At 41.9% G+C, this 12,965-nt stretch overlaps 1 protein-coding gene across 1 annotated transcript in view; it reads left to right on the top strand.

Annotated features, from left to right (window-relative positions):
• The first annotated feature begins 10,453 nt into the window (after positions 1-10,453).
• Positions 10,454-12,965, top strand: part of LOC121682263 (multiple epidermal growth factor-like domains protein 11) — a 121,471-nt gene continuing 118,959 nt past the window's right edge. The window contains exons 1-2 of the mRNA XM_042062342.1: positions 10,454-10,539; positions 12,438-12,539. Of these exons, the coding sequence (XP_041918276.1) occupies positions 10,472-10,539; positions 12,438-12,539 (170 nt within the window). The 5' untranslated portion in view covers positions 10,454-10,471. The remainder of the gene's footprint in view (positions 10,540-12,437; positions 12,540-12,965) is intronic.

Below are 12,965 nucleotides of genomic sequence, written 5' to 3'. Positions count from 1 at the left end.
GTTGCAGCAGGTCTGCCAATAGCTTGCTGATACAATTGTATTAATGCTATGCTATCGGAATATTGCTGAGGTGAAAGGCAACCTGTCATGAGGAATACCAGATTAAGGCATGGGTAACATTTTGATCGTGTAGCCTCCGGTTTTGTTTGTGCACTCATTACAGTGGTTTATTCAGTTCAGTTTATGTTTGAAATAGTTTGGGCACAGGCGTGCTTTGCTTTACACAAAAACGTCCCTTTAGTGAGAAAAATGAAAGAAATGATGACAGAATTCTACCATGCAGAATGCGTGGGTTTAATTGGTTGTGTTTAAATTGAAGCATGTGATGCAGTAGGCTGATGTTTGGAAAGAGCTGTAAAACAGAATGTCACATTTTGAATTATCTGCAAAGGGGTGATGTTTTGAAAGTTGACAGAAAACAGTCTAAACCAACACCTGGCATGTCTGTGTGTGCACCGAGTGGTTGTGGTTTGATTAACCTGTCAAAAAGAATTGGGACATTACAGTCTGCCAGTCTTTCTCAGTTGTCAAGACAATGTAGTCTACTGCTGGATCTGTCTGTGGTGGCCCATTATTGCATTGTCCACTAGATGGCGTATTGAAAAGTGCCTAGTTTCGTCAGAGCTCCCATATTCCTAATTCTATACTCTTCATATTAATCTGAAATATCATCTGATTATCTGAAGGCTACCATCACAAAATGTAAGTGTGGTTTCAGTTTCTTTCTTCAGTGTCCTTATCATTTGAACATTTTAATGCAATTCATATTTGAATATTAATCAATTAATACAATAACACTACCACCATCCAACAATACCAACAAGAGTAAATAAGACCAATCGCCGTTAAAAAATAAAATAAATAAATAAATAAATAAATAATTATATATATATATGTATATATATATATACTAGTATGTTAGATGAGATGAGATGATGTGTAGTAAACATTTTACAGGCATTTCTTGTATGGAGGAGCACATCAAGTCTGCCTCATATTCACATTGAGCTATCCAAATACAGTAAAAAGCTTTATTAGAAATGGAAGCTTTTAGTCTAATTCAAGCCACAAGCAAGCAAGGCCTGAGACCTGCCCCTGTTGCCTTCCTTTTTTCTGTTCTCTCCAGCCATTCACTTGTATTATCATTTGTCACACTGAGGAGAAAATATCAAGATTTTATTTTTTTCTGTGTTCCATGTTTCATGAAGCGTTCCCCTTTAATTTTTCTTAAACAGTTATCCATGTTGGGGATTTGCAGATAGGATGGGGATAAGTCCAGTGTGCTCCATGTTATGACATCTGGTGGTTAAGGGGTATGTTTTTGTGAAACAGTGTTTTTGCTATGTTTTAATGAAGCAGACATGCCGTTTATGCAGCTTTCAAGGCCTCTGAAACCAACTAGCTGCTGTGCTGCATGATCAATACCTTTGATTAGGGCTGATCAATGAAGACGTACGCACTGTTAGGCTTTGACAGGCACTGCATGTCTGAGTAGATTCATGTATATGCTCTCCTTGATTACATTACCAATCAAAGGGGTGCTAGTTTTCACCACATTGTATGTGCATATTTTTCATTGTTTACACTTTGTTATTACATACAATTTACATCTTACATGCTTAAGTGCTTAGCCATGCTTGACTGCAATGAAAATATAGCTATAGTATGATGCTGATTTATTTATCTTCTTGGGTAAAATGCTCACAAAAATTCATGCAGACTCCTTTGAAACTAAGTCAAAAGGCATGGTGTGAACTTAAAGTGTGAGTTGAGGTTTCAAATGCTTTATATGAATTATGGATTTTGGAGTTGTTTTTGTTTGGGCAGGGATTGGGCAATGCCTTCTCCAGGTCTGTGTTGGTTTGAAGTAAACAACGCTCCCACTGAACTCAAATGTCTGTGCTGACAGAGAGCAGAGAAGCCATTAGGGCCAAGAGCCCTGGGCAGCGGCCGCCTCATTCAATGCCAGACAAAGACAGAGGAACGGAGAAGAAAGAGAAGCATAAAAGATTGAAGTGGTGCCGTTGGGCTTCTCAGGCAGGAAGTAGTTTTAGCACAGGATGGTGCTTTCCTCAGGACTTGTGGGGATACAGATAAACACACACATAAACTAGCATGCACGCACGCATGTGCACATCGCAATCACACACACACACACACACACACACACACACACACACATGCAGTACACGCTGCACCGACATGCATATACTGTACACAGTCCAAACAGGTTTATACACACCACTTGCAATACCTCCCCCCACACACACATTCACACACACAGATAAATGCATACTACATCATGAATAATTGAGTATGACATCATGCTGACATCATGCTCAAAGCAATCATTATGACAATATCTGAGCAAAGGACAATTTATCAAACTACGGTGTAAAGGTATGACATACATACCAACAGAATATTTGCTGTTGTGTGACAACAGAATATTTGCAGTGCCTATAAAAAGGGAAAGAAACATAAATATTCTTTCTCTCTCTCATAGACACACGCAAACACACACACACACACACACTCACTCACACACACAGACATGCACATGATTTTTCTCTGGGCAGAGTTTGTCAATTTTGGCATCCCTGTCGCAAGGCAGAGACCCTGTCTGCACTCTGAGCCAATCATATCACAGGGCAGGTGCATGCTGGGAAGGCTTTTATATTCCAGGAGCGATGTGACCTGGCTCAGGACACTCTCCAGATATTAGCAGAGAGGAGTCCTCCTCTTTGTGTCTGCTCACAGGAGCATAATTCCCCACAATGGGGACGGCCGGCTTACCCTCTGAGGAAGCTTCATTAGTGCCAGCCAGTTGTCCTGAATGGAGAAATGGACGAGGGCCCAGGGGGCAGCAGAGATAGGGTCATCTTCGGTAGATCACCAGGAGATACTCTTGCTTTCGTGTGTGTGTTCCTTAACCCTTGGACTGGAGAGTAGAACCTAAAACATGTCTTCCAATAGGGCTAATAGGCATAGACATTATTTCTCTGTCAGGAATGACAAGAGGTCTGCTCCCAGAATTAATGTGCATCGTAACATTTAAAAGAACATACATAAATACAAGATTAAAAGGAAGAAAGAAAGACCCTGAATAAATAAAAGGGTTAATAGATGAAAGTTAATAGATGGAAGTACAGTAGATTGTATCACTAAAGATGGCAGTGATTTTAATTTCAACAAAATACTTCTGTAAAGATAAAACATTTTGTTGGTTTCATATTGTCATATTTGTCATATTTTCCATGCAACAATTTACAATTTACTGAAAAAAAGGCTTTTGCTTCAGTATTACTTGGACAATTGCTGACAACAGGCATCATTTCATTTTGACGCACACATCACAATCACACACACACACACACACACACACACACACACACACGCACATGCACATGCACATACAATACACACTGCACTGACATCCATTCACAGTCCAAACAGGTTCATACAGTTTCTCCATTTGCCTCTGCTATAGTTCTAATTCACAATGGTGTGGAGTGTAGAAAGCATCTTCTGTTGCTCTTTAAATCCAACATGATCCATTATAACAGCAGTTTTGATTATATTATTTTACATATAAAATAGCTGGTAAATGAGCCATGAATGCAGTCAGCTCTCTTAGTTTTATTCAGTATTTCAACCAATTTATCTTTTCTGTGCAAAAGTAGTTTTCTTTCCAAATCTCTTCTCTCCAAGATCATTTGCTGTTTAACGGTAGTTTAATGGTTGTTTTCTCTCTGATTCCAATCAAGCTAATGCCAAGTTTTGGTTACTCTGGCAGATCTTTTTTGTTCAGGGTTCTTGGACTTTCCTTTTAATTTTGACATGTGATGTTTTCCTCATTAAATTGTTATTGTTACACTAGTCCAGTGCAAAGCTTTCTGTATGAAGTGTGTAGGATATATTGCTTGAGTGAAAAAGGGTGTGACAGAAGGCTGCTATTTCTCCGGAATCAGTCAGTTACTGGTGCCTTTAGGTCAGAATCGTCAGTCATAAATGTTTGTCACAAGTGTATGTGAGTCTTATTTTTTCACTGCACTTTAAAGGTCAAGAGACCAAGAATTTGTGAAGTGTCAGCTTTCCTTGACCGCTCAGAGTACTTGTCGTATGACGTCTTTGGCCACTGGAGGAAATCAATTTGGATGTGATGTTGAATAGGCCAACAGAATGTGTGTGTGTCTTGCCTTTGTTTGAGAAGCAGACTGCACTCTATTTATATTAGAGACAGTAGACAATACTGTGGGTGATATTTGGAGTGACTAACTAGACATACATTATGATACTCTGTGATAACGATTGGTCATGCTTAAGATAATTTACTGACGTGTGGTTACAGCTAGATTCAGTTCAGCAACAACTTCTAAACAATGAACTTGGCTGAATTTGTGTCTCACAGTGTTATATTGTTTCTGGCAGCATTCTGTTCTGTGTAACTGGATTTACCTCAAAGCGTATCCTAATGTAGGAGAGTTGCAGATAGTTGTTTATATAGAGCAAAGCCCTGCATGCAATGGTTCTGTAAAAAGGAAAAGAGGCCATTGAAATGTGAAGATTAGCAACACAGGCAGTGCGTCTACCTAAGTTAAGAATGTGTTGGAGCTGAAGTTTGGATAAATTGCACCTGTGTTGGGTTCACTTCTCTCTCTTCAGAGCCCTTCTCTGGGCTCTCTCCATGATGTGTGAGAGAGGGAGAGAAAGTGAGAGTGTGCTGTCCGATAAGCCTCCACTCCTTCGTCTCCCCTCGTCTCTCATTAGATGCTCCATCCATCCTGCCCGGCTTCTTTTAAATGGCAGGTATGAGTCACTGGGGAATCCTGTGACTTTTTACTGATAATGCTGCTGTGCAGTCTTAAATCTTTGCTGTCTGCGAGCGAGCGATGGACGACTCCCCACTTCTTTTCACCAACAGCAGCTCTGCAAATGCTTTAAAATATGCTCCTCTGACGCCACATGAGTAGTCTGGCTAGCGCCACCACTTCTCAATGAGACGTGGTCTGGGAACCAAACGTTCATTTTCTCGTATTTGAAAAAAATGCCCAGATCCGTTTATTGGGTGCCACGGATGTCTATCAAATGCGTCTGTGCATAGGTCATCATCGTCTTGCTTTCCCACCTGTTCTGTGATTGGTTCCCTATCACACCCTCAGGCAAAAATTTGCTCCATGGTCTCCAGGCTGCCTTAGCAGCGTGAATCAAATCGCGCGCAAGGCAGCATGGGAACACCCAGGCTACCACATGAGGTCATCTGCATGAAGATGCAGTAGTTGTGACTGACACCCACTCAAAACACCCGTTTCGAAAGAGAGTGTCTGATTTTCTTTTTGTCGTTAGGCAAATTTGTGTGGCCCTGTTTTACCTGTCTCCAGCTTAGAACTAAAATATTGAGTCTGCTCAGCTGTCATTGCCAACCTCATCCGCTCATAATCAGGTAAGTGATGGCAGCTCGTGGATGACACGCCACTGGCGGCCCGGTCCATTTTGCTCTAGGCCTTTCGCCAATTCTGTCTGGCGCGATTGACCATAGGGTGTGAGCTAAAGTGTGGAAACAGAGGGGGGAATCAATTTCTCGCAAATTGTGCTTTCTGTCTTCCTTCAACGATGAAGGTTTCCTCCCTCCCTCTGAAACAGTCCGCAGAGGAAAGGAGAGGACTCTGGTGTGATAGCTCTTGAACCCAACTACCTTCCCTGATGAATAAATACTGGTTTTTGTAGTTTTCAGTGAAACTCCGCACATAGCTGTCCATTGTTGGTGTACAGCTAAACTGCTGGAGCACACTTTCAACAGCACTAAAAGTGTGATAAAACAGCATATGAAGTGTCAGTAAACACATTCAAAACCAGCTTTGACAGTATAAATGTTTTATTCACTGTGAGACCATTTATTTTATTAAAGGTGTATGACTTGCAGACTAGGCTGACTCAAGGAGTGAATTGGCCATAAGCTTTTTGGTATGCAGACAGGAGCTTTTTCCACAGAGACTTTCGCTGATGCAATCTTCCCCTTCACAGTTTCGAGGTATCCTGCTCTGTTTTATGTCGAGTCCCCAGACTATTTGGTGCTGTGACTTTTTATTACCGCTTACGTTCTATGCAGTAAATGCAGAGAACTTCAGTCACTTTATTTCTGGGTCAGTGAAGGATCATAAAGTGAACGTGTCCGAAAACAGCTCATGTCTGGGCTGTCTGGGTGTCTGGGTTCAATTTTAGAGCGGTTAAAGTACCTCAGAGATGATGAAGGCAACTACCATGCTCCATAGTGGGGTACGTGTAGTCGTAGAGGGAGACAGAAAGTGAGGTGAGAAGTTTAAAAGAAATAAATAAAATTTAGATGAAGGAAGAATACAGTGCTGATATTTACCTGAATTTGTCCAAGTTTCTCTGAACCAGAAAGTAAATCGGGAAGAGCCAGCTGTGGGTGAGTGTTGATAGTCCAAAATGGGGGCTCCTGACTAAGACAAAAGGAATCTCTGAAAATAGATAAGCAACTTCTGAAATATCTGTATGCGACAGCTGGAACAGGCCAGTTGGGAATAAAAAAAACATATAAATATAAATAGAGCAGTCATATTAGCCATATTGCCAAAAAGCAAGCAAATTTGTATGGAACCGTTGGAGGGTAAAATAAATCTGATGGTGACCTTGTTCTGTTTCTTTGTTTAGTACTTTGTATCATTCTTGGATATCTGTCCCACCTCCATTCTTTTTCTCAGACCCTCCCTCTCACTGTGTACTGTGCTGAAAGGCTTTTAAGATATCCCCACTGAAAACCACATACCGGCACACACACACACACACACACACACATACATATACACATACACACGTGCGAAAGAGAGTTAGACGTGTTAGATGTGTTATGCGCTCGTGCACACACACACACACACACACAAACACACACACACACACACACACACACACACACACATACACGTGCGAAAGAGAGTTAGATGTGTTAGATGTGTTATGCGCTCGTGCACACACACACACACACACAAAGTCTAGTGTTGAAGTACCTGTGGAAAGGGGAAACTGCAAAATAAATGGCCACAGAGGTGCTACTAATTAGCTGTAATTTTTCTGGCGGATTAGCAGAGGCAGCGTGTTATCCCCACATTACATTGGGCCTCACGCAGGGTCTAATTGGCTACTGTGAGGAGGTGAAAGTGAAGCCTGAGAGAGGTGGATAATTTGCACTTCACCGGATTTTTTATTTTTTCCTTCTTCTTGATCAGTGTCTTCATCGCCAATGTGATCATCACTGGCTGTTTATTTTTTGTTTTGTTTACCGGTACTTCCTTTCTCCATTAATTCAGTGACATTCTTGTGTCTGATGGCATCCCTTTCTACTTTCCCCCTCTGCCTTGTAATTCTTACTGCTTACTGTAATAGTAAGTAGCAGGGATGTAGTGGAGGCTAAACGCAACACAGTTTATCCACCTCTGAAATTTCAGAAATAGAGTTTATCCATCTCTTATTAGAGTTTATCCACCTCTTAAAAGAGTTTATTCACCAATTGCAACTTTTAAAATTCAAAAATACACACTGTATTATCCACATTCACAATATGTTCACTTATCAACACTGTAAGAACCATTTAATACCACTGGTATTGTTGTAAACATTGGACAATAACCTCCACCATCACCAAACATGTTCTGAATGCCTTTTTGAAAAATCCGATACCGCATGGCGCAATCCACCTCACCGTGATCACAGAATTCATAGTTCACCCACCTCTTATTTTACCTCTTATTTTACCTCTTATTTTACCTCTTATTTTACCACTACATCCCTGGTAAGTAGTAATAAGTGAATGAAGAATCCAGCAGCTGGAATCCATATTGTAGACAGTATAGATTTTGTAGATGGAGTGTAACATTTATCACCCCCAATAACGTTAGATGTCCATTCTCTTCAGTGATGTATCCCTCTCTAGTCCTCATACCCATCATTTGTTCCCCTTCTCTTGGTCTCAACTGTTTCTTATCGGTTTTCTAGTTGAATACCGTTCATCCAAAGAGGGGCTGTCAGTGAGGGGTCCCACAAGGTCAGATTAGGGATGTACTGGGAAGAAACATACCTGCTAGCACGGACCATAGGGCTAGTGATAAGGCAGATAGAGATAGTAAAAATGTAATGTACTCTCGTCCTCCAATGCGGTGACTCACCAGGCTTTGTCTCTGTACTGTGTCAGATATCTTATATACCACTGGATCAGAGCTAACCAGAGCCCTAATCAATGGTAGGATTGAGTTAAACAGATTATTTTACAATGCTGCTCAAAGGAAATACTCAACACATCACCAGCCACTGAAAGCTATGGGCGCTTTGCCCTGAAGCTCAGGTGATAAATGCATTCACATTTACGAGATTGAGTGTAACCTTGAAAGCCCAAACAGTCAATGTGTGTCTGCAGCCAAGAATAGTTTGTTTGGGTAAGAATTTAGAGATGTGTTGACCTCATGCACCCATACGTGAGTATATTCTTTTAGTGTGTGTGTGTGTGTGTGAGAGAGAGGGAGAGTCAGAGAGAGAGAAAGAGAGAGAGAGAGCTCATGTGTCCATACACCATTATTTAACATTTTAGTCATTGCAACGCAATAGTCAAAGAGACTCATCAGTTTGGAGTGTTTGTGTGTGTGTGTGTGTGTGTGTGCGTGCACGTGCAAGAAACCCCATAACTCCCAGCGTTGATATGAGGGTGAGTAAGTCATGATTGCTTGTTTATCGTGTTACAGCCTGGAGGCAGCAGTAGGAGTCCAACACAATTTAAACAACAACAAACAACTTTTCTGGCACCGTTGTACCCATCCGAGCCATCCTGTCTCCTCCTTTCATTGACTATCTGAATGCTCTCGGAGAGGTCATTTAATCAGACGTGATATGGTAAAGAGGTTTTCGAGAGGCCCATGCTCGTCGATAAAGTGCTTGATCTCCGTGACTGATCAGCCATCTGTCCATCGGCGCTCTGCTCCAGGTCAGAGACGGTATTGATCTGGGTGATGTGTACTGAGCGGACGCTGGCGAAGGGTTTGCTGCTGGGACGGCACAGGGATGGGGAGGGAATGTGAGGGTTCAAGGAGAGGCTCTATTAACCCTCTAGTGGTCCGCTGCTGTAAGTGAACCGCGTTCACATTCACAAAACACCTCAGAGAACAGTGCTAATGTAGCAAAGCACCGATAGGTTGATGCGCTCTGTATGCAAATTAGTTTGACAAACAACAGCTGACTGCTGCAACGTGAATGGACTGAGCTTAGTGAGAGACAGAGAGACACTAATTTTAAAAAGGTGCCGCCGTCTGTCATTCACTATACAGTAAGGGAATATTTAGAATTTCAGTACAAACTGAAGACCGTAAAGTTTAAACAAAAAAAGCAGGCTAGGAACAGCCCACAAGTATTAGGCCTACTTTGCTAATGCAGGAAACTGGAGCGGGCGCTTCTAAGTTTCTAAGCTTCTAAGCTTCTAAGATGTAGCCTATCGCCGGATTCGTTGCTAGTAACCCTAGTTGTATGTAGAACCTATGTTTTTTTGGAAAAAAGTTTAAACTTTTCAGGCATTTGTGGTCCCTGACTGAAAAAGAGATTGTTATGCTAGGAAATCCTCTGCATGTTCATTGGAAGGGGTTGCTGAGAAAATTAAGAGAGAATGGGTCTGATTGAAATGGCACTTAAACATCACAGACATTGTAGGCCTGTGTAATAGTGTGTTGGATGTGTTTATGCACTGGCTGTAAAGTTTAAAGAGCTTCTTGGACATATTGATTAACTTCCCTTTCATGATGAACGGTCGGGCACTCATTGGGTTTTTAAGCCACAAAAAGTGGGTCTGGGATAGAGTGTGTTTGTGTGTGTATGTGTAATCTCTATCTCTGTCTTGTCTCTGTGTGTGTGAGAGAGATAGAGAGAGAGAGAGAGAGAGAGAGAGTGTGTGTGTGTGTGTGTGTGCGCGTGTGTGTGTGTGTGCGCGTGTGTGTGTGTGTGTGCGCGTGTGTGTGTGTGTGCGCGCGTGTGTGTGTGTGTGTGTGTGTGTGAAACAATAAGGTGTCACAGATGTGTCTATATCTGTGTCCTCTTTGACATAGACATCATGAATATGAACGTCATTTACAGTAGCTTCAGTCATTGTAAATTATGAGTTCAAAGTGGCTATAAGACATGGTGAGGGATGTGTTGAGGTTTGTTTGGTACATCTGCTGAAGCCTCTGTTTGAATTTACCTTTAAGTGTAAACAGTTCAAATACCGTAACATAAATGGTGTGCAATTCTTGTAGAGAGACTGAGATGCACAATTCTAGAGTTTCTACATATGATACTTATATCTGGTGGTCTGTTTGTGTAAATATATATGCCTGATAAACTATGCTACGTCTTTGTATGTAATGGGCTCTCTATCAACCCCCTCCCCCTCTCTCTCTGTAGGGGCAGCATGAAGGCCCTGATTCTGCTGCTTCTGATGGGGTTTCCCTTCAGCACTCTGCCACTGAATCCAGAGGACCCCAACGTCTGCAGTCACTGGGAAAGGTCGGCCAGTTCACCCAACAGTGCACCAATCCATGCCCCCATCCATCTGAGTTGTCGGTGTCAATGTTGTCTGTTACGGGGAAATTCATGGTCCACCTCTTCATCTCCCTGTCCCACAAACCCATCCATCTACTTGTCAGTCCATGATGTCAGTGGCCTGTAATCTACATCTGTTACCGTACGACGGGGTCGGTTTGTGTTTGTCAATTTGTCCATCCATCCATCCATCCATCCATATGTCCATACCTCTGTCCATCCACTTGCACTGTAATTGACAAAATTGCTGGTTTATTAAATGTTCTTTCCACTGTTTTGAACACTTAATTAAAGGAATTATCCGGAGTAAAATGCACTTTAGATCAATTTACGGATTGGGAGTACATACGTTGAGTTGACATCAAAATCATGTCATTCGGATGTGTTTTGATAAAGTTCGATTTTATCGAATGTGTTCGGAAATGTTGCTGCTGCAGCTTACTAACAGGTTGGAATTTTGAAATGTCACGTGACGTGATGTCGTGCAACGACGTGATGCAATCGACTCCTACAGACTTTCCCCTAAAGATGCTAGCTGCAGCAGCAACATTTCCGGAAAGGTACTGGCTTGATGAAATTCATTCTGGACTCTCTATCCGACCACATAAAGACCTCGGCATACTTCGGTTTGGCTTTAGGGACCCTCTACTCACTACCATGTAAGTGTAATGTTGTTTGGAACTGTAGAAGAGGTATAAAAATAGCGTTTTGTAGGCGAAATGACATGCCCTGGTCACTAACAGGCTAACAAGTTTTGACTAAAAACGGTAAAATCTAACTTTCTCAAAACACATCCGAATGACATGATTTTGATGTCAACTCAACGTATGTACTCCCAATCATCCGTAAATTGATCTAAAGTGCATTTTACTCCGGATAATTCCTTTAACTTACATTTCTATCAAGTCCAGCAGTTCAAAAGTAATAAGGTCTTTGATTGATTTCAATCGAGATGCTATTCTACTAAGTGAAACTTAATCCAACTGTTTTCATTTGTACTGAAACTGAAACACCCCAATCTCCTGTGGCTTTTTTCGAGAATTGGACAGACGCCGCATGAAATATTGCTGAGCACAAAACAAGTCCAGTCTCCGTATTTTGGAGAGGGGAGAGATCAGTCCCTGTCTCAGCAGAGGTGAACAATAAGGGGAGCACAGAGATCATATCTCTCTTTCTCTGGAACCCACTCCTTTCGCCTGCTCCCTCTCCCAACTCTCCACGACTTTATCTTTCTCTGGCTCTCCTGAGAGTGAAGAGACTGTATCTCCCTCTTCCTCTGCCTCGCTGTAGAAAGGTGGAGCATTGATTTTCCCATGTGCTTGCAAAGGCTGTCTCTGAATTACCCCCACACGATTGATCAGTGAGCTTGCTGCCCGTTCGATAACAACAACTACCTTTATCGCCGAAATGATGACGAAATGAGTTTTGCGGGAAAACATCCGTTATGACAAATACTTTGGGATGTTTTTCCTTTTCTCATTAGACAAGGCCTGTGGGAGATCTCCCCAACTTGGTCCTGTGTAATGGAAACCTTGAGTCTATAATTTACAGCAATGCTGTGAAACACAACCCTTTGCTATTTGACTTTGAACTACATTTAAAGGGTAACATCCACTCACTACTTAGCTGCGGAGGACAAACTTACTTACAGGTCACAATGTCATTTACTGCAATGATTGAGGATCTCATTTTCATTGCATTGCCGAGAGAGTAAACATACAGTACCAGCACAATTAACAGTATGGATATATTTTTCTTGTTTTTTTGTTTGTTTTTCATTCAAATTCAATACTAAAATGTCACATGTTTGGCCCCTGGCTTTACTCTTCCTCCTGTTTGTCCTTCTGTATCTCTTCACCCAGTTACGCTGTCACTGTGCAGGAGTCCTACGCACACCCATTCAATCAGATCTACTACACCAGGTGCACTGACATCCTCAACTGGTTCAAATGCACCAAGCACAGGTGAGGGTCTTCTCATGTTGTGGGTTTGGGTGTCTGCTCTGTTGGTGCTCTTGTGGTCCACTCTGTATCTTATCTTTTTGTCTTAGAGAAGGATCCCAGTAAGAATTAAAATTACATTTTGTGTGTGTGTGTGTGTGTGTGTGTGTGTGTGTGTGTGTGTGTGCATGTGTGTGTGTGCGTGTGTGTGTATGTGCATGTACATAATATGCTCGTTTTTTCTTGTGTTGTGTTTTCAGTCTTCAGACTTGTTTGGGCCATTGCATGTTCGACTCTCATCTTACGGAAATGAGCTATGATAGAGCCATTAGATTTTACAGTTCCATGGTTTTATTGCACTCCGTTCAGCTAAGTGCCCCACACACTAAACATCTCCCCTCAATGTACCACTCCATGTCCTTGAATCTGAAGGCATGCATCCTCATTCCA

Source organism: Alosa sapidissima, chromosome 14 (genome assembly GCF_018492685.1).
Source record: "Alosa sapidissima isolate fAloSap1 chromosome 14, fAloSap1.pri, whole genome shotgun sequence".
NCBI lineage: Eukaryota > Metazoa > Chordata > Actinopteri > Clupeiformes > Clupeidae > Alosa > Alosa sapidissima.
Note: the sequence above shows the minus strand (reverse complement) of the source record. Positions and strands in the feature narration are given on the sequence as shown.